Source organism: Coloeus monedula (assembly GCF_965178545.1).
Source record: "Coloeus monedula genome assembly, chromosome: 8".
In the NCBI taxonomy this organism is placed as follows: domain Eukaryota; kingdom Metazoa; phylum Chordata; class Aves; order Passeriformes; family Corvidae; genus Coloeus; species Coloeus monedula.
In genome coordinates, this window is record NC_138788.1 from 19,891,321 (window position 1) to 19,912,269 (window position 20,949).

At 45.2% G+C, this 20,949-nt stretch overlaps 1 protein-coding gene across 2 annotated transcripts; it reads left to right on the forward strand.

The window, feature by feature from the left end:
• The first annotated feature begins 1,980 nt into the window (after positions 1-1,980).
• On the forward strand, positions 1,981-20,635 carry LOC309575308 (broad substrate specificity ATP-binding cassette transporter ABCG2-like). 2 transcript variants are annotated; one of them, XM_082285669.1, is made up of 16 exons: positions 1,981-2,133; positions 3,659-3,942; positions 4,523-4,582; positions 5,845-5,959; positions 8,234-8,386; positions 9,095-9,252; positions 10,356-10,507; positions 11,700-11,816; positions 12,635-12,900; positions 13,452-13,534; positions 13,900-13,989; positions 15,457-15,581; positions 15,940-16,094; positions 17,501-17,590; positions 18,749-18,861; positions 19,748-20,635. In XM_082285669.1, exons 2-16 carry the CDS (start codon positions 3,659-3,661, stop codon positions 19,893-19,895), a joined length of 2,109 nt encoding a protein of 702 aa, XP_082141795.1. In that variant the 5' UTR covers positions 1,981-2,133; the 3' UTR covers positions 19,896-20,635. The 2 variants fall into 2 exon arrangements, with proteins under 2 accessions (XP_082141795.1, XP_082141796.1); XM_082285670.1 differs by lacking the exon at positions 1,981-2,133 and having other exon boundaries at positions 3,812-3,942; positions 5,853-5,959; positions 19,748-20,634.
• Positions 20,636-20,949: the final 314 nt, after the last annotated feature.

A 20,949-nucleotide genomic window follows, 5' to 3' on the forward strand; every position in this document is an offset into this window, starting at 1 on the left:
AGAGTGATGGGCAAGAGAAAAGTATAGTAACATCAGGGCTGTCATCAGGCTTGTTGTGAGTATTTGTCTTGAATAACTGCAGCCCTGGCCACTGTTTTCTGTCCCTGTACTGACAGAAACCTCCCTCAGCAACAGTATGAGCTAGATCAACTGGACTAGTAACATCATAGAGTTGAAAAAATACTCCTAATTGGGGTGGGAGATGAAATAGGCTCTCCTTGAAGAAGCCCAGAAGACTGCTGCTTGAAGAATGGGCTAGGGAAAAGCCAGAGCCTCCAGCCAGATCCTGTATTTGGCAGATTTAGTTCCTCCCCATATCTGGGGTCTCTGCTTATTTCTTTGTCATTGGGATGAGCTTAGGCACAGGGGAGAGAGAAGTGGATTTTCCATTCCATGAAGTGTGGGAGGAGCAGTAGTGTTTCCCAAAATTACCAGCATGAAGGCACTTAGCACCTTTGTCTGAGGAGCAGATGTGCAACTGAAGCTGTCAAGAGCAACCCGAACTTTTAATTGTGCTCCTTGAGCGAGTTGTTCTCCTGCACCACTGTGCAGGCACTATGTGGAGCAGCAAGTTCATGACTCAGAAAATGCTCACCTTTGTTCCCAACACACAGGCTCTGTTTGTCTCACTGTCCCAGGCACATGACAAGAGAGGATTGACTGCAGCTTGTTGAGGGGTAGTGAGTATTTAGGATTCAAATATTTTTGGAGACAGAGATGTGCATGCTTGGTGAAACACTAGGGCAAAAGTCTTCAATGTAGGCAGATTTTCCTTGAAAGAGGAAGTTAAATCACATAGGAAACATGAACTCAAATTCACTTCTGACCCACAGAGTGACTGAAGATAACATTCAGCAAGCTTGATCCTTGGGTGTACCTATGGCAAAACCTGCTCTTCTGATGGATCTCTAGGGCTATTTCAATACCCCCATAAACCCACCTGCTGACTCCTGTCAGCCCTGCAGAGCAATGCCGCTTCATAGGATGTGGGTGTCTTCCACCTAATGCAGCAATGGCATTGAGTATATCAACATACCCAGAGGGAGGCAGGTGTTGGAGAAGGGAGAGGTGAGCCTTTGGAGTTTTTATTATTAATTGGATAGCTAGAGGTATACTTTAGCCTAGCTGAGCCTTAAATTGATCTGTCAAAAGCTGTAGCTAGAAAAAAAGCAATGCTGTACCGAGCTGCAGAGGGCACTCAAACCAGAGGCAATTAATATAATGACTTGACAGCTTTGCCATAAATCATATTTATAAACCATAAAATTGGGCTTTTCCGCCATTCACAGCATCAAGGAACCAGGGGAGATACAGCTTATTTATAAAGACAATAGTGCTTAGGAGTGGGAAGACAAGGAGAAGGCTTGACCATGAACTGAAGGAAATCCGATATTCCTGCTTTCACACGTTCTCCTAGCTGGGAACACATGGCAGCACAGAGAGGCAACCTGATGGACAGGCTGTTCTGACCACCTCTGAGCCCACCAAGGAGCACACTGCCTCGGGAAGGGTGAGATCACAGTGGCAGTGTCATCCTGGGAAGGGGCTGCTAGGGCTGCCAATGGCCCCAGCTGACCCGGCTGGACTGGACCCATACCCCGGGGTGTGATGACCTTTCCAGGAGGTGGGAGGGCTGGAGGGAGAGTGGGCGCTGCCTCCTACTCCCCGACCGTCCCTCCCGTGCCGGGGTGCGCCGGGGCCGCGGGCATTTCACGGGGCTCCTCGTGTCCGACGCCCGTTGCCCGCGTCGGGGGCTCCCAGCGAGCGAACACCGCGGCTTTGCCCCGCTGCTCTCCCCGCCCCGGGAAGGCGGGCTGACGGCGCCGGCACCCCGGCACACGGGGGCTGCCCCGGGCCCAGCGCCGCCGGCGGGGGCAGCGCTCCGCAGCGCGGCCCTCGCACAGCCGGGCTCGGCCCCGCGCGGCGCCGGCACCGCCCCGGGGGTCGCGCCGCCCGCGGAGCGGGGCTCCATCACCGCCGCCTTCGCCCGCGACCGGCGGGGTTTGCGTGACACCGCCGGCACTCCCCGGCGCCGCTTTATGTAACCCGCCGCTCGGACCCGCTTATAAAACGCCGCCAAGGCAGCGCTGCCGCCAGAGCCGCCGCCACCCCGAGCGCCGCGGCAGCCGCGAGGTAACGGCGCGGGCCGGGCCGGGGGCGGCCGGGCAGCGCTGCTGGCGGGGCCGGGGCTGCGCCGCGGGCGGGCCGGGATGGGGGAGCGGAGCGGAGCGGAGCGTGGTCGGCCGGGTCGGGTCGCGGCTCTGGCTTACTGGCGAAACTGGCCCGTGGGGTGTGGGTGGGAGACAGAGGGGCACTACTGGTGAGGTGCTGCTGCAGCCCGAGCCTACCCGTAGCCTTTGCTAGGCTTTTCTCGTCGTCCTGCCGTCCGTGCACACACCCGCTTGTGGTTTAGCTTGCCAGTGCTAATTGGTAGCTTTATAAAAATCTGCATAAAAGGGTATACGATGAACTACGCAACAGAACCTAGCCAGGACAGATACAAGAAAAATGTTCAAAAGTCTAACAAGGTCCTTGTCCTTAGTGTCACTGTCATCTTGTTAGTTTTTTTTTTTTTTCTCATCATCTGTTGTGCAACCTTTCAAGTGTGTAAGCCATCTCTTGCTGATGTAACCAGCATACCCTATGTTGTCTCCCATAAGCAAGGCTTTCCTTGGGGTGAACAGCTTTAGAGTTCAGTTTGGGTCGAAACTAAACAACCCTTTCCCCCACCATTTTTATTTTACTTATACATAAAAAACTTGTGCAACTTGTTGAGCTTTCAGTGATAGGAAGAGGCAGACAGGAAAGAACAATTCCCGTTTCTTTAAACCTGTCTTTTGTAGCTCCAGTTTCTTAATAGGGTGACCATCTCGCTCTCCCTGAGAAATCTACTACTGCTGTAGTGGTGGTCCTACTAGTTATCACCCTCTCAGTCCTGGGAGGAAAGAAGTGCAGATGGTGGGAGGGGGGTGGTTGGTGGGATACCTCTGCCTTCTCACAAAATTCAAGAAACTAGCGATGGATGTCTTTGTGGACAGGTCTTTCTCCTTGCTCTTTTAACCTGATGAGCACCTTGGCTTTTCCCAGCATCACAGTAAATTTTTAGCATGTGTAATTGTTATTTTTATTACACTGACATCTCTGGAACAGACTTGTGCAGCAAACAAGATGCATGTGACTGGCCTTCATTTTCAATAAACACAGCCATTTTTCTTGCTGTGATTCTTCACATGGATTCGTTTATAGGCTTTCTCTGCTGGCTTTTTTGGGTGGTAGCAGGATAAGCATGCTATGACTGAAGAACGTGGGCTTGAGTCTCTTTAAGTGATAACAGCTTCCATTTGTAGTCCCAACTGTTGCAAAAGACAGTCACCATCATAGGTGAACTTGTTTTTGCCTCCTTAGATGCCCTTTGAGCAAGCCTCATTTAGTTCAAGAACATACTTCTTGTTCTTAAAGGTTAGTTCTAAATCTGTGGATTTCCGTGCCTTTGGGGACTACTTGATGTGTTCCCGTGCGGATGTCCATCCTTTTGGAAACTTGGCATGTGTATTGATTGGTGTGGTGTGCATGAACTTGCTTTTCCAAGACACTTTCTGGAGAAATTTTTGTTCACATGTCTCCTTCCTTCATGTTTCTGTGTTCTTTGTCTCAACAGATGGGAACTGCTCAAAACAATAGTGACCTCAAAAACCTCCATGCAGTGGAGCTTGACCTGTGTAACAAGGACATGATGTCAGACACATTTGATCACAGCATTATTTCTGTTGGAGAAGAAGAAGGAGCAGGCAATTTTCAACGTTCTGTTCCAACACAGGAGTCCCTGCGATGTCCTCGGGGCTCCGTTGTGAGTTTCCATAACATCCAGTACTCTGTTAAGCAGTCCAGTGGATTCCTTTGTAAACGGAAAACTGTGGAAAAGAAGATCCTTCATAATGTTAAGTAAGTGTTTGCTTAAATGAAATACTAGAGGGTAGGAATTAATCTGCTGCTGTGAACCAGTGACCTCATGTCACCTTCCAGATCCAGCTGTGCTGGTACAGAAATGACTGCCCTCCTGCCAGTCAGCAGTTCATGTGAGCACTTTGATTTGCTTTTAGGCAAAATAGCTGGAATATAACTGAAGCAGTTTCAGTTATTGATCTGAACAAATTAGGACCAAACTTTTGTGAACTCTTCTGCCAGAAGATCTGAGGGTTCCCTTAGCTATGGTTCAAGGTGCAGTCAGAGGAAATGAGCAATAGAGAGCAGTTGTTGCTTCTTCTCAAGACCCAGCTCAGCAGGGAAGACACTTAATTTCTGTCTTTTGTGGATTGCTTTTTATGTCCAGTTCTGATTCTGTTCTGACTGGCAGTCTGGGACAGAAAGGAAAAATGCTTATTGATTTCAGATTTAAGAAGTTTTTAATCTCTGAAGTTTTCCTTTCAACGGCATTTTGTTCACACCTCACCTCTACTAAAAGCTGCATATGGATGGTCCTTGTAAATGTCCTTATTTGTAAACAAATCTTTCCTTCTTCCAGTGGCATTATGAAACCAGGCTTGAATGCTATCCTGGGGCCAACAGGGAGTGGGAAATCTTCGTGAGTACCTTCTGCTCCTTTAAATGGACAGTCAGCTGTTCAAAGTATATTTGGGATTCTGAGGGTTGGGGGAGATTTGAGGGATCTGCAGGATTAGACCTTTGCATGCCTGTGAGAAATCTGGTGATACAGTTTGACCTCCTGCCCCTCTGTCAGCTTTGCTGAAGTTCTTGCACTGTGACTGTGTTACACCCCATCTACTCCAGCTGGTGCTCTGTAGTACTGCAGTCATCTTTGGTGGTGGCCTGACTTAAGATACCAGGCAGAATTGGGGTGACTGGAGCTCAGATGTGGGCTCTGTCCTGACTGGTAACAGGGTGGGAATGGGGTACAAGCTCTCCTGGGGCATGGCAGATGACACTCCCTCTGAACTCACTGCAACAAGACTTCCTTGAAGCTGCTAGGCCAGACCCCTCTCTGACAACTGACAGGAATGCAGTCTGTAGGATGCTCTGGATCCTTACCCCAACTTGGCCTGCTGGTGGAACTGCACATGTGCTTGAGTTGTTTGGATGAAGGCACACAGAAATACCATGTAGACTATCTCCATCCAGTGCTAATGCTGTTTTCTCTCCTGTGGTCAGAGAGGTCTTTGTCACTCTCTGACTGTAAGAATGTCAGACACTCTCAAATATGGCCAGAGTTCACACAGGTGTGTTTTTGTAGTGACCATTGATCTTCTTTTCTAAGGAGACTGCTGGTTAATCAGGATGCTTTCAAGAGCAGCACTTCATCAGGGCAGTTTACTTAGCTGGCGAACATGCTGGCCTCTGCATTGGCAGTAAGGAGGATCCAGTGATACATTAAAAAAAAATTACTTTCTAGCATTAATCGTAACTCTAGTCTTGTTTATGCCCATATGGATTAATTTCCTTGAGATCAAAGGAGTTAGTTTTGTGCTCCCCTGGCTGGAGAGCAGCCTGCAACGACTCAGCAGGGTGCTTTTGTCCCTGTGCGTTTGAGGTTATCTATAAATACACAGACCAAGTTTATGTCTGTGGGGGGTTGACTGTTGTGAATTGTGCTTGTCTGTACACTGCCATACTGCTGTGGCACACCGTGTGCTGGAAAATCCTGGATGTACACCAGACTTTCTGTACAAAGAGCTAAAGCCTGCAGAGTAGGGGAAGCCCCTTCCTGTGCCCTCTGGTTTGCAGCATGCTGAGAGCAGGCTGTAACTCAGTGCTGGCTGATGGTTCTTACCCAGTCAAGGGTAAAAGCAACAGTTATTGCAAAACCTAATGCCTGGTGTTTGTCTGAAGTCTCCTAGATGTGCTGGCTGCCAGAAAGGACCCAGCAGGTCTGTCTGGAGAAGTGCTTATAGATGGTATCCCACAACCTCCAAATTTCAAGTGCATCTCAGGATACGTTGTGCAGGTGAGTAACTGCTTTCTGCAAGGCCTGGGAGACCTTGGGATGGAAGACCACTTAAGATGAGGAAAGCAGGAACTACTAGTTTAGCAGTAATTTTCAGTGATCCCTACAGAGCCTAATTTGATCACTTAGCTATTACACTATTCAGTTTTTATCTGGGATATGGAAGACAAGAAGATCCAACTGTTACTCTAGCTTAGTCAAGCACAGAGGTCTTTGTCTTCCCACAGCCACGTGGATGCCCAAACTGCTGGGCTGCTGTGACTTGTCCTTTGGGCTCTGCCCTGAAAAGCTAGCAAAGATTTTAAAAAAAAGCAGGAAAAAAACCCGTGACACCCAAAAGCTCTTGTTGTTAAACTCAGAAGCAGTTCTAGCTGGCAGAAGTACCTTCAAACTATCAGACAATAATTCTAGGAAATAAGTAGATCCCTGCTGTTCTTCCTCTGATTCTAGCTGGCTGTGACAGAGGTTCATTCCACTCGGAGACAGGAAAAGCCAGCTGAATCTGCGGAAGTGGGTGGAGGCCTGGACCAATAATAGACCCTCAAAGCCCTGGGGAACTTGGGGAGAAGGGGATTCTTGGCAGCCATATGAGCAGCCGAATCTGGAAACCATCCAGGGTTCTGACTACAGGCAGATGTGACATAGGCAGCTGAAAACTGCCAGCTGGGGGGCTCTGGGAGGATCCGTGGGATGAGACTGGTGCTGAATCTTGATCCTGGAGGTCAAAAGATCCCCACATCCTCAGTGGTTGATGAATAGCCTGTAAGTTTCTTGCAAGTGGTCCCAGTTTGAGACATTTGTCTCTCAAATGTCCAAAGCAACCAAACATAACCTTAAAATGATAAGCAACTTGGTGAAACATTAAATGGTCTCTCCCCGTTCTCACCCCATGCAGTACTCCCTGGCTCGATAAAGATGGACCAAAAACTACAAACAACACTTAAGTCCTAAATGCGTACATAATTATAGAATCAGTTTTGTGCAGATAAGCATATAGGCATGCTAAGTCATATGTTACCCCATAAAACTGCTGGTGGTCTCTGCATTCATGCTGTGAGAGCGAATGTGTCATACCACTGTTGGTTATGTTTGGTATTAAGCTTAAATTCACAGTTTAGTTTCCAGTGTAGTTGTTTTGGTGGATCTGAGAGTGGAGAATGGGAGGCTAGGGTCAGAGACTGGGGGGTTGTGGGAAGGGAGGGGAAGGTATGAAATGCCAAAACCATCTTTGGCAGCAAAGCAGCACATTCTTGTCTTCCTCTGTTAACTCCAGTGCCAGACATGGTTGACTGGTGTATCATTTGTGCTACTGATGCACTACATCTGATGTGGGCAGTGTCCCAAAGCAGGCAAGAATCTGCTGCCCTGCAGCTTAGGGGATGTCTTCCAAAGATGCCTGATGTAACAGGCATATTTCCCAGCAGCTACCCAGTGTTGCAGCCCTTTTCCTCATCATATGGTAGGATACAGAATTGGTACAAATATCAGAGTGGGGTGATGGAGAGGCATGGAGCTCTGGATGGACCTGATGATAAATCTCTTGTTTGGCTCATGGTTGTTGCAGGTTGCTGTAGGCTGCCCAGGTCTGTCAGGTGGATAGATTTAATTCCCCCTCAAAGTGCACAACTGTTGGAAGTTTTGTAAAGGGGTAACCCTTAGAAAAAAGTCTTAGGTCCAAGAGATATACATAGTTAAGACATAGAAAAAATCAGGAGCGTCTTGGTGCAATATTCTTGCTTCTCTGAGAAGCTGCTGCCAGTGAGGAGCTGGGGAAAGGTCCTTGTTGGCAGCTGAACTCAGCAGGTGCTCTGGACCACAACAAGGTGTGGCTTGTAACTGGGAACAGAGCTGACCAGGGTGATGCCCTGAGTGTCTCTACCTTGAACACTGAGTCCTAGCAACGTCCTTTGGCTCCAACTGGACTGACAGAAGTTTAACTGTACAAAATGACTGCCTGCTCTGCCTCGCTTTGGCTAGTAAGTAGAATGCACATGCAGTACAAAGTGGCAGTGTCTGCACTTGAACTTCTCAGCCTGAAAGCAGGCTGAGGTGGTGCTTGGTGTAAGCTGTGGGTCCTGCAGAGCTGCATTCTCCCCTTGGTTGCTATTGAAGGACTTTGAATTTCATGTCATGTAAAATTTGAAAGGGGAGTTGTCCTTCAGTCCTTGTTCCACTGTGGTCTGCAAAAAGCTGATCTAGTGACTGCCACTAAGGGACTCTGGTGCCCACTCAGGCAGCTGAGGAGTTTTTCCAACTGTCCATTTGTACTTTCAGGATGATGTTGTCATGGGCACAATGACGGTGAGGGAGAACCTGCAATTCTCTGCTGCGCTGCGTCTCCCCAGCTCCATCAGCATTAAAGAGAAGGAAGAGCGAGTCACCCAGATAATCAATGAGCTGGGATTAAGCAAAGTGGCTGATGCTAAGGTGAGCAGCGAGAACACCTTTCTCAGAAATCATACTACCTCTGGAAACTGAGCCGCTTATCTCTGGGCTGTATGGTGCATGTAGTGCAGTTACAGGAAGCTAAACAGGAACCTGACTAAACCATACTGCATGCAAGAAATCAGTCTCCAGCTCAGGAGGGAGCTTGGAGAGAGGTATTTGTATTTGCTACTAAAAGGGGAAGGTTTTGAACCATGTCCAGCATGTTGTATAAATTCAGAAGGGAAGGAGTCGCTTAGTCATTGCATCTTGGAAAGTTGTTCAGTCACTTCCTGACTTTGTGGGACAAGACGAGGAAATTGGTTTCTCATTTCTGAAAGCTCTGAGGGATGGAAGACTGGTCTGTGATAGAAAAGTTCTGCGCAGCTCTTGTATTAACAGGCAAGCTACCAACAAAAGGCATCCCCACACACCAATGCCTCCTCTGAATGTTGTGGCCTCATTCTGTCTCTTCCTTGTCAGTGTCATCCTTGTTCCCTGAAGTTATAAGGCACCTGATACCTCTGAAAATCAGGCTCAGCTTACTACTACACAGTCCCTCACACTGAGTCAAACTCACCTGCTGCTGGCCCTAGAGGTTATTAAAGGGACTCTGAAAATGAAAACAGCTGCTGGGTGTGGAAAGCCCACAACTCCAGAGCATGTACTGACTGGGTCTTGTTGCAAATACCTGATTTCTTCTTCTTGCAGGTAGGAACTGAATTGATCCGGGGAGTGTCCGGAGGGGAACGGAAGAGAACCAACATTGGGATGGAGCTCATCACAGAGCCACCAGTCCTTTTTCTGGATGAACCGACAACTGGCCTTGATGCCAGCACAGCCAATGCAGTACTCATCCTTCTGAAGAAGTAAGAATCAGTTCTTCAGGGCTGTGTTGCAATTTGGTTGTCAACTCATTAGTAAAAAAGGAATGTTCTTATGACTGAGTAGCTAGTGCTCCTTTTTTGTTGTTGTTGTTTTTTTAATAGCTAGACAAATAGTCTCAGAAGTGGTAGTAAATGATTTGTTTGGGTCTTTTCCAAAGCCTTTTTAAGCTTATGGGAATCTTTCCACAGCAAGCATTGGATTGGAGCCCAAAAAGCAGATGTAGCTTGGACAGCTTCCCTTTGCCACAACGAGGGGTGGACTGGAAGGTCCGGCCTTGCAATCATAATTTCTTGGCTTTCCATCTGAGTCTATTACAAAGGCCCCCCCTGATAACAGTCTTGAACTCAGATCTAAGACTTCACCTGCAGATTTACCCTCAGTGTCCAGTGTTTAGGAGATGAACTGTCTTCTGACAATTAGAACAACGTTGCATGCCAGGAAGACAAAGAAGGCTTATTTAATGAGAAAGACTTTCCAGTCCTCCTCCTGGGTTTGTGGCATGTTGTCTGGTTTTGCTTCTGGGGGTCACTTTGCTCTGCTGTTTGTGGATATAGGTCTTTGGTTGTCAAGGGTACTTGCTGGGCATCAGTGCTAAAGCACTTGAAAGAGCATCTGACAAACCTCAAGGGACACTTGTTTTGATTTTTCTTTAGAGTAAATCTTCAGCAAAAGACCTAAGAGGAATCTCAGCTGGCCAGACTTCCACAGCCTGCTAAGTAATGCCTGGTGCTGCCATGGAGCACAGTAGGACTGCTCCAGTTAGTCAGGTTGAGATGTGGTGTAAAAAACATGTAAGGAGGGTTTATACACAGCTGTGGCCTCAGGCTTTGCTACATCATACATCATAACAACATCATACTCTGGGTACCTGGACTGCAGTGATGGTCTCCTGTAATGATGGGTGCTATCTTGAAGGTCTTGCAGACAGCGTCTGACTCAGTGACAGAGAAGGGGAAACGACAGTTTTTGTGGGTCAAGACCCTGAGAAGTTGCCAAGTATTTGTCTTGGATTTGGATACTTGGGGTTTGCCTTCCCGAAATTCAAAGTGTGGTGTACTTAAGAGATGGTTTGTTTCTGTTTCAGGCTCTCAAGAAGAGGGAGAACCATCATATTTTCCATCCATCAGCCCCGCTATTCCATATTCAAGCTGTTTGACAGTCTGACATTACTGGCTTCAGGAAAGGTGCTGTACCATGGTCCTGCAAAGCAAGCCCTGGAGTACTTCAGTTCTATTGGTAAGTCTTCCATGCCAAGAGCAAAAGCAACTGGCTCATGAGTTAAATCTGTGTGTAAATTCTTACCCTAGCATGGGATAACCGTCCCATGCTTCTCTATCACTAAGATGTTAGAGACTGTACACATACAGTCTGAGCAGTGTTATGTTAGAAAAAAGACAGAATGAGAAACCCAAAAATTTTCAGATGAGAACATGGCTCTCTCTTGCCTTTGTTTTGCCCTGCATGAGGACAAAAGCCAAGAATCACTTGGACATGTAGAAGCATGATGTCCAACAGACAAGGTAATACTTGTAGTTGTACCAGGTCTCGGTGGAAGATCTAGTGGTTTTTGAACTACAGCCAGCAGATTGGCAGCAATCTGTACAAATTGATCCAAAAATATGCTCTAGACTGAATGCAGATGGACAACCAAGAAAACAGAATTATGGTGTCTTAAGATGGGTTAATAGTTGCACTGTTGGGTGGCTGCCCTCTCTCCAAGTAAGCAGGATGAAGATGTCTGAAAATAATGAACAGAGAATGTGGAGTGAACTTCCAGTCTGTAGATGCAACCATGGACACATTAGACTGTAAGCTTTCCCTGACTTTAAAGGGAGGTGCTTTAACCAGTGTCAGTACTTCTGCTCCTCCTCTTAGTAGCTCACTTCCTTTCTCTCAGGGAAGCTGTAGAAGCATCTTTGGGTTTGTTTGTTTTTAATTTCCTCCTTGTCCCATAGTTAGAATGGTATAAGAAGCTGCTCTTGGACAGCCCTTCCTCATCCTTGTGACCAGGGAAACAACAGCAAGAATTGAGTCTCTGGAAGAAGTATCTGAGTCTGTAGAAGAGACATCCAGGAACCTCTGCTGAGGAACTGTGTCTTTCAGAGTGGGATATGGTTAAACAGCACTGAGAAGGAGGCAAGAGTTGTCCATACTGAGCTGTGTAGAAGCAAGTTAGAGACTTCTCCTCACCTAAAATCAGTGAATAAGCAACTTTCAAACTCTTTAGATACCCTGGATTCACCACCTCCTAAGTCCTGTCAATCTACTGCTGTAAAGTAGCACTTAAAAAAAAGCAGTGAAGCTTTCTGGTAGCAGGGTTATGGAAAGGTGATATAGTATTAGACCTAACCTTCTAAGGTGTGCTCTGTGCAATACAAACACATTGCATGTGTGGTTTTGATTTGGTCTGTTCTGTTTTTTTTTTAAGGATATGAATGTGAGCCCTTCAACAATCCAGCTGACTTCTTCCTCGATGTCATAAATGGTGATTCAACTGCTGTGGCAGCAAGCAAGGAAGATCACAGACCTGTGGACACAGAAAAAGGTAAATTGTGAAGGAGAAATCCACTGCTGGCTAGTGTAGAAGGGAAATTGTATGTGGTGATGGCAAGCTCTTATTCTCTGGGTTTCCTTGAGCCTAAGAGCATTTCATTATCTTTTTATTTTTCCTACTAATATATATACTTTGTTCTTCTTTAAAGAGCTCAGAAAACTTTTAAGATTTTTTTCACTTCAGTTTTATAGGAGAGCAATGACAAATATCAAAAATAAAAACAACAACCCTATGTGGAAAAGACTGGAAAAACTAGATCTGCTTAGTCTCAAGAGGCAGCTGACAGAAGTTTTCAGTCATGTAAGAGGCTGCTGCAGGGAAGCCAAGGCTAGGGAGTGATGGATTTACAGGACAGTGAAAAAGACTGGAACTATTAGAGGACAAATTCTCTAGCAATATAGTGAGTGAAATGTTTGGAAATACTTGTTTGGGGATACTGTAGTACATCGTTGACTGAAGGATTATAAGGGAACAGATTTTGTAAAGCACTTTTCAGTAATGTGAATCAGAGCAAACATTGATTTTGCCCAAATTCAATGAAACAAAGGTTTTCTGGTGCCTTGTTTTAAGAATATGACTGTTTTGTTCCAGAAGGAATGGGCAGATTAGCTAGGTTCGATTAAAAATGCAGGAAAAACCTTTCACTCAAGCTGTCCTCCTAAACTCAGAGCTAGAGGCTTGAACAACTCAAATTCTCTGGGCATTTCTGCCTTTCTTCAGCCTCCAGAACTGCTAAGCTTATTGATGGGCCATATCTGAAGGTCAGGTTGATAGGGAATCACAAGCCATATCTTGTTTTTCTCACTCAGAAGTGAGGAATGAAAATGGAGTGGCAGAAGACAACGTGGATAGCAGTGTGGTGGATGTGCTGCACCAGAAATATCTCAGCTCCAGCCTGTATCAGAGCACAAAGGAAGCACTGGGGAAAGTGGAGCTTGGACGGGGAAGCAAGCAGAGACTACCCAAGCAGGAGCATGAGATTACCTATGCAAATGGATTCCTCACTCAGCTGTACTGGGTGTCCAAGCGTTCCCTGAAAAACCTCATCAGGAACCCACAGGCCTCCATTGCACAAGTAGGTAACAATTGCTAAAAGTCTCAGACTCTTGCTGCTCTCAGTCCCATGATCTGCAGTTTGTAGGACAGACTCTTGTTTTCAAAGGCAGATGGGGAAACAGAAAAGTCCTGTGCCACTGCCATATAAGTGGAGTGAGATGCTCAGCTACCTTTGTGGCCTTTGGAAAAAACCTCTGGTTTAGTTTAGCTAAGGACTACTGCACTGAAGTTTGGGGAGGGCATAAAGTGCTCCATTCTCTGGTTCACATGGGGATCTTCTAGGGTGATGTTAATTTTGTGCCTCACTTTAAATTTTAAACTCGGTTATTCTATAAGTGTGTTTCTGCTTAACTCTCCTAGCCAAAGAACAAAGTAGGAAAGTGAAGAGGATAAAATCTGAAAAACTCATAAGGATTTGAATTGTGTGTGTCATAGGGTATACATTGCCTCACCAAGAGCAAGGCTTTAGGCAGGTGTGAATCTTAAACCCTGCAGATGACTTAATGTTAGTTCCTAACTTTTTTACTTATCTGAAGGACTTCCTTTTTCCTTTTTTCTTTCCACTTCCAGATTGCAGTGACTGTAATTCTAGCCTTGGTTGTGGGTGCTATCTTCTTTGGTGTAAAACTGGACCGAAGTGGCATTCAGAATCGGTAAGATGAAAAGCCACAGCTTTGCTCATTTTTCTATCTGTAGCAGTCAGGTTTGAGGCACAGGGAAGGAAGGCCTTGGGATCCACTTGGACCCAAGGAGGGTTGGGTTCACAAGCCTCAGAGCACTGCAGCATGGAATTGCAAAGGTTCCTGAAGGGGCCACAGTTCTGCCATGCTTGCACATAAGTACAAAGGGGATGTAAAAGGAAAGATAAAGGATACAGCTAAGATTTACAGTAGCACAATTAAATATCCATTCTGTGGACAGAGAAAAGCACTGACTTGATGGTATGATGATGTCTGAGGCTGACAGTGTTTGATCTGGTTGTTCCCTCGCTGTTGCAGTGTTCTGTTTTGCCTTCTAGGGTTGGATCCTTGTTTTTTGTCACCACAAACCAGTGTTTTTCCAGTGTCTCTGCAATTGAGCTATTCATCAGAGACAAGAAACTATTTGTGTAAGTAGTAAGGCACTTGGACGGTCTCATACCCTGGAACAAGATGGGGGAGTATCTTACACGCTAAACAAAATTATTACCACCAAAGACTTCATTGCTCCCTTGCAACATCAGATTGTAATAGTAATGCTAAATTAGTCTATAGAGCAGGGAGCTGAAATGCTAAGAGCTGCGGGAAGGAGGAAATGCTTTTACTTGCTTGCTGTGTGACAGTTTACTGGAGCTGCTTTTCCAACCCACTTCTGGTAACAGCTGGTTTTGAAGTCTGCATGTGAATCCTGCAGACTGTGAACCCTTCCTGCCCTCTTGCTCACAAGGGTTGAAAGACTGTCTTGCAATGGTCCTAAAATGGCAAGACTGTGCAAAAATGAAGGGTGAGTTCCTGGAAAAAGTTTGCAAGGGATGCTCAGATGAAGGGGGCTGCTGTCTGGCTTACAAGAGCTTGCTAATAATCAAGCGCATCCCTCTGTTTAGAGGGATGTGCTCAGTTATTACATTCTTGTTATAAATAATTACTTTAATATGTAATTATATATAGTTACTGCATTTATTACTTTACTTATAATATTATGTATAATATCTGTATAATTATTCTTTATATTTTTATATATATACATATATATATATGTGTTTGTATGTGTGTATCTGTGTGTAAATGCATGTAGATACAGTATACATACATGTATATATACATACATGTTGAAAGTGTCGTTTGGAGGCGCCTCCACCTCGTGCAGTGGAAGGGCAAGAGACAGATCCTATGCAGTAAAGAGGAAACTGGAGATTTATGCCTGGAATGTACATGTCCACCCACAGGCTGCTCAGAGCAGCTTAGTATTGATCCTAACAACTGCTCAGGAGTGAAATTCCCCCAAGCTGCCATTTCTTGCTAGTCTGCCCTGCTTCTCAGTGTAGTTTACCAGCTATGTCAATCGGGATTTAGGCACCTCACCAGTTAAAGCATCTTTTCATGAGCTCCATTAAGCAGCAAAACAATCATAATGACATTTAATTGCCCTGTGAACTGGGTTGATGTTCCAAAGGTGTTTTCCCATTGTTGAGTATCATTCCTTCTTCCCTGGAAGCAGCTATATGAGTTAGCAGCGGATGAAGTGTTGCTCCAGTTTATAGCAGTCTAACGCTTCCCTGTGCTCTTGTGTTAAGGATCTTTTTCTTTGAAAAGAGATTTAGGAGATTTTTTTCTGGTATTCTACACAGCAGTCACACAGCCTTTCATTCACTTTCCGTGGAAGGGGTGTCAGTTTGACTGCAGGGTCTGTGAGACAGATCAGCCCTTACTTTACAGAGTGATCAGGGAGAGCACAGAGAATATGAGCAATTTGCATAGAGAGGAGTCAGTGGCAGAAAGAGCAGAAAACAAATCAGGATAAACCAAACATGCACTCTGAGCCCGCTTCCCACAGAAACTCTAAACCTGTACAACTCCCCTCCTTCCTGTCCTTGCAGCCATCAGTACACCAGTGGATATTACCGTGTGTCTGCCTACTTCCTGGCCTTGATGATAGGAGATCTGCTGCCCATGAGAACTACTCCAGCCATCATATTCTCATGCATCAGTTACTGGATGATTGGTAAAGAATTGATGCTTTCATTGAACCTGTCGTCTTCCAACACATTTGATTTCTGACGTAGCCAGAGCTTAATTCCTGTATCTATAACATACTACTACTTGAACCTTCAACTGATTTAAGTGCTTGGCATCATAACTTTGGAGGACTCTGGGGCAGGGGCAGAGACAGCAGCAATCTAAGACAGGGACCTGCCCGACAACGTGTTTTGGTAATGCTCTGTGGGCCTTTGAAGCATGCATAGTTCCTGCCAACTCCAAACTTGGTTTTCCTTCCTGACATGCCTGTCTTGTATAGGATTCCTCTCTGGAATTCATAATGTGGTTGTTTACTGGACTCTTACCTTTCTGTTTTTTGACAGGATACCAAGCTGTTGCAGGGCGGTTCTTCTTCTTCATGCTGACTCTGGTACTGGTGTCCTACACTGCCACAGCCATGTCCCTGGCTATCAGTGCTGGGATGGATGTGGTGGCTGTGGCCAATCTGCTCATCACTATTTGTTTTGTCCTGATGCTTGTAAGTATATAAGGGGGTGTGCACTCCTCCTGGAGGGGAGGAAAAAGCTGAGACCAGCTGAGAGGATTGGGTTGAGCTAGCCCTAGGCAGGCTAAACTATCCATAGTCCAGTGGCATGTCAGCCCCTTGCTTGTGATTTTTATGGTCACTATAGGGTCAAAGATATACTTCTGCCAGCTTGTAATCTAAGGGTCAGATCACTGCTCAGGTGCAGTTCAGTAGTTGTGATGCCACCAGAACTTTACAAACAGTGTGCCCCAAACAAGTGTTGTTTGTTTTTATTAAATTGTCCTTACAAAGATGGATTTAAAAAAAATCTTGCATTTCCAGTATTAGAAATTAAGTGGTCAGCTAGATCATTTAAAAGGAAAAAGTCCTGAAATAAACTTTAGATCTGTTGATTTTTTTGCATTAATTTTTGCTGCCTAAGTGGGATTAGAAGGTGAAAACCCTCTCTTTTTTTAATTCAGTATTGCCCTTGGGTTCAAGAAATTACTTCAATACTCTTCCCCAATTTTTTAAGGAAGAGAACAAGAGAAAGAGGAATTTTGACTACTCATGAGAGCTGCGAATTCTTTTTCAAAGAGGTGGTGCTGGTGATGGAACTTCTTGACTGTGAGACCTACCAAGTTACATACTTCTTGTTAGGTGATTCCTGGTCACTGTCTGTGTGCATACTCTGAGCCACAGTCCATCCCTTATTCCTCGATTTGCAATTCAGTCTGCTTTTGCAATATGCCAAGTGATAGTATCCTGCTTCATCTTCTTGCTGTGGGTGAGAAGTGTGCATGTGTAGTCAAGGGCAGCTGATGTACATTGAGTTATGTCACAGTATATAAGGAGTGACAGGAGTGAAAGTCAGTGGAGTAAGCACAAGATCACTTGTGATGAAGCAGAGGCTGAAGTGTCATGTTTAGCTGTGAAGACCGCTTGTGCTAAGAAGTAAAAGCAAATCTTTTTCCAGACAAGAGAAAACATGGATGAAAGATGTAGGACAGAGGGGAAGACTGAAACAATAACGCCCCAAGTTCCCTGTTTTTCTCATTTTTGATTCTCCACTTTTTTATCTCCCAGTCATCCCTCTTTAGCCTCTGGCTAGCTCTACCATAGGACAGTCCTCCTGACTAAGAAGTTGTGATCATGCTTCTTAGCCCACATGTGGATGTAAAAAACCTTTCTGACCTCTTTGCAAGCAGTTCAGCTGAAGTACTTGGGTATGCTGTTGGGTCAGCAGCCTGGGAGTGCTGCAAGGCTCCAACCCATGTCTGTGGGTACAGGCATGACAACAGTAGTAGGTCCATCAATCCCAGTGCACCTCTGCTGGGAACTGCAGCATCTGTGCAGGAATGGTATTACTTGCAGTAAACAGAGTTTGTGACTCATCAATCTCTTCTCTTCTATTTCAGATCTTTTCAGGCCTCTTAGTGAACCTCCCTTCAGTAATGGGCTGGCTGAACTGGCTCAAGTACTTCAGCATCCCCCGATACGGCCTCACTGTGAGTAGAAAATAGCACTGGTCTCCTCTGAGTAATGTAGCCACACTGCTGCTTGCTGGAGAGGCTTTGAGTATAAAGTGAAGTTCTCTAAAAAGCCAGGTTTGGTTTGTTTCATTGCATGAACATGGTAAAAAAGAGAACAAACCAGCCAGCCTCAAAATAGAAGCAAAAGTTAGAACTCTGTGTGAGAGCTGGAAGTCTCAGAGACTGAAAAAACACCTTGTGCTACAGAATTAGTGCTGCTTGGACAGCAGCAGAGCAAGCTGTCCAGTGAGGCACTAATTCCTAGCCTGAATAGTTGATCCCTGTGGTTTCGAATAAAATAAAATATGGTACAGCCTCTCCAGACACTACTGTATGGGTGGCCAGTCTGAGACCAATGAATTTACAGCAGGTTAAAGGATTTACTATAATGCCCAAGTGTCTCAGTCTTCAGTGTGGCTTCCTCTGAAGTGAAATTTGACTTTTCTGAGTGGTAAGGAGCTGGGGTACCAGAAATCTAAGGGTGCAGCTGCTTGGAACACAGTAAATAGGTAGAGCAGGTCACAGGTGGGAGTTGTTTCCATCTCCTGTTTTCATCCTGGCCAAGCCTCTTTGGAAGGAATAGTGTCCTACTTTGAGTAAAAATGACTGAAATGAATGCTGGAGCTGGTGCAGGGTGGGAGATGTGTGAGACCTTATTGTTTGGGTATCACTGAGGTATTTTATCAGTGGTACTCAATGTGGAAGTGTCCTCTGAGATAGCAGTGAGTGCAGGATGCCAGTGCTAGGGAACCTTTCACCTCTTGCCTTGGCTGACTGTGCCACACCTTCAGTGTGGTGGTGCTGGGGTGTCTGCCTGCAGCCACATGGTTTTCTGGATCAGTAGATTGACCCAGGTGAAAGTGGATGAACAGGAACTTGTAGCTGGAAAGACAGCAACCCATGGCTAAGTAACTTTGAAGCCAAGGCCTGGGACACCAAACTCTGCATGTAGAACTTGGAGTGGTTCCTAAGAAAGGCAGTGATTAAGAGCCTGAGAATAAAAAGGAACATGAACATATGATTCCAAGAATGGTGGTATGTGTATTCTAATAATCAAGTTCCTTTGAAGTGTTTCAGTTTTAATACCCCAAACCACAAACTCTGCAAAAATCTGGTGTCTGCCTCTTTCCCTAGGCTCTTCAGGTGAATGAGTACAGAGATCTCTACTTCTGTGGTGAGAAGAATCCAAATGCAACAGTGTTTGTGGGAGATACAGGCAGTTGTCCCCCCAGTATTTCAGAGGAAGTGTAAGTAACTCATGGTGGTTCTGGGCCTGAATTGTGATGACTCGCTTAAAGGGAAGTCTGACTGTGTCAAATTTTTATACTGTTCACAGAATAACCACTTACAAGCCAATCTCAACATGTTCCAAAGTAATGTATTTTAGGATTATATAGTAAACCTCCACAGTTACCCAAGAGTGAAGTAGGGATGAAACTTTACTTGAAGAAATAGGCAGATGCACTAAATTAAGTTTTGTATTTGATAACCTAGCCCTGACTGACCAGTTTTCCTAAACAAATCCAGGGTCATGTAACAATGGGAATGCAATGTGTGGACAGCTACAGAGTTGCTGGAAAGCAGTAGACCTGGGATCAGAAACATGCCTCCCCCACAGAGCTTGTTTATAAATATTAACCTTCCTGCAGATACAGCAGAGAGCAGAGGTATCTCTCTCTCAGTGCTCCATTTGGCCCCATTGGAAATACTCTTGGCTACTGATACCTTAAGCAGTGCAAGTGTTTCATGACATGTACCAGAAAGATGGCAAACTGTGTATTTTGCAGGGAACAGTGCAGTGCTCTGTTTCCATGGATTTTGGACTTCCAGTGATTGTTGTGGAAAACTAATGCTTCTGTACTTACCATGGTTTAAGGTGGTTCTGAGGTTTGCTCATAAAATGCCACTTATCTATAAAGAATGATTAGGTTACTACTGAAAAATTACGAGAACCAGAGATGTAGATTTGTCCCTTAAGCTTTATTTGGTCATGGGTTATGAAGTTTCTCTGTTTCTGTCACCTGTTTGGCAGAGTTGAGGGTAGAAGGATCTTTGTGGAACAGGAATAAAAGTAATTACCTGATGATGTGTACCACATAGTAATATGAACTTGTGCCCCATGCTTTTCTGCAGGTGTTCTGGTGAAGCATACCTGTGCAGCCAAGGAATCGCCCCTACCAGCTGGGCAATGTGGGAAAACATAGTGGCTCTCTTCTGCATGACTGTTATCTTCCTTATCATTGCCTATGCAAAACTCCGGTTTATGAGGAAGTTCACATAGACTCCTGTGTTGCCTTGCCCTGCAGCTTCTCAGGTGCTAAAACTGAAAAGCTTGTTAGGGCCTACTGGAGATTGCCAAAATGTTTCAGCTGACTTTGCTGGACTTTAGATGGGAACCCTGTCCCCCTGTTTCTGGAGCATGATCTCCACAGGACTGTGATTGTGGGTTTTAAGAAGAAACACATTAATGTACATTGCAAAAGTGATTTTTTTCTAAGAAAGTATAATTCTCGTAATTCCTTAGGTACGTATCAAATTTTATATTGGAAACCATTATTATTCTGTGGCCAGCTTATACACAAAATACTCCATTGAACATATGAGCTTCTCCATCACAAAAGGTGGAAGGTGATGGTGGCATTTATGGATTGATGTGTTGTCCCTTTTTAGTGTCTGTCACATCTGAGGAGAGACACAGACCATTCGCAGTGTGTTGGAGATGCATTTGAGTTTGAAGTCAGTACAGAGATCAAGCACTCAGTGCCAGGAAACAACAGTTATACTTCTAGTAGTTTCTCAGTGGAAGTTACTTCCAGAAATAACTTTAGCTTCATTAAAAACTAAACAGTGGTGTAAGACATCTCCCCTAAGAAGAGAAATATATACTGTTGTACTGTAAAATAAGGAAACAAAAAACAAACCAAAAAACTTCCCCCCCACTGTGAACAGCAAGAAATGTATGTACTACTTAAAAGGAGGAGAGGAAATGCCCTTTTTCTTTTTTTTTTTTTTCTAAATAAAAATTTGTATACTTACTACTGGCAGAGGTTTTTAACAACAGACTTAATTATTTGCTGCACTATCTCTATATAGTGCTACTTACACTGGACTGAAAAAAACCTACATAGACACTTCTGTGGCAACTACAGCAACAGGTACCACAGTCCCCACAGGATAGACTGACTATCTTGCCGGTACTTGTATCCTCACCACCTCATCAGCAACAGAAGAGATGCTTTTAAATCGCATTAAGACCTGCAGCTGTAAGCGGTTCAGCTAAGCCACAGGAAAACATCCTCAAACACAGGACTGAAGAGCTTGCCTGTGAGGGCCGG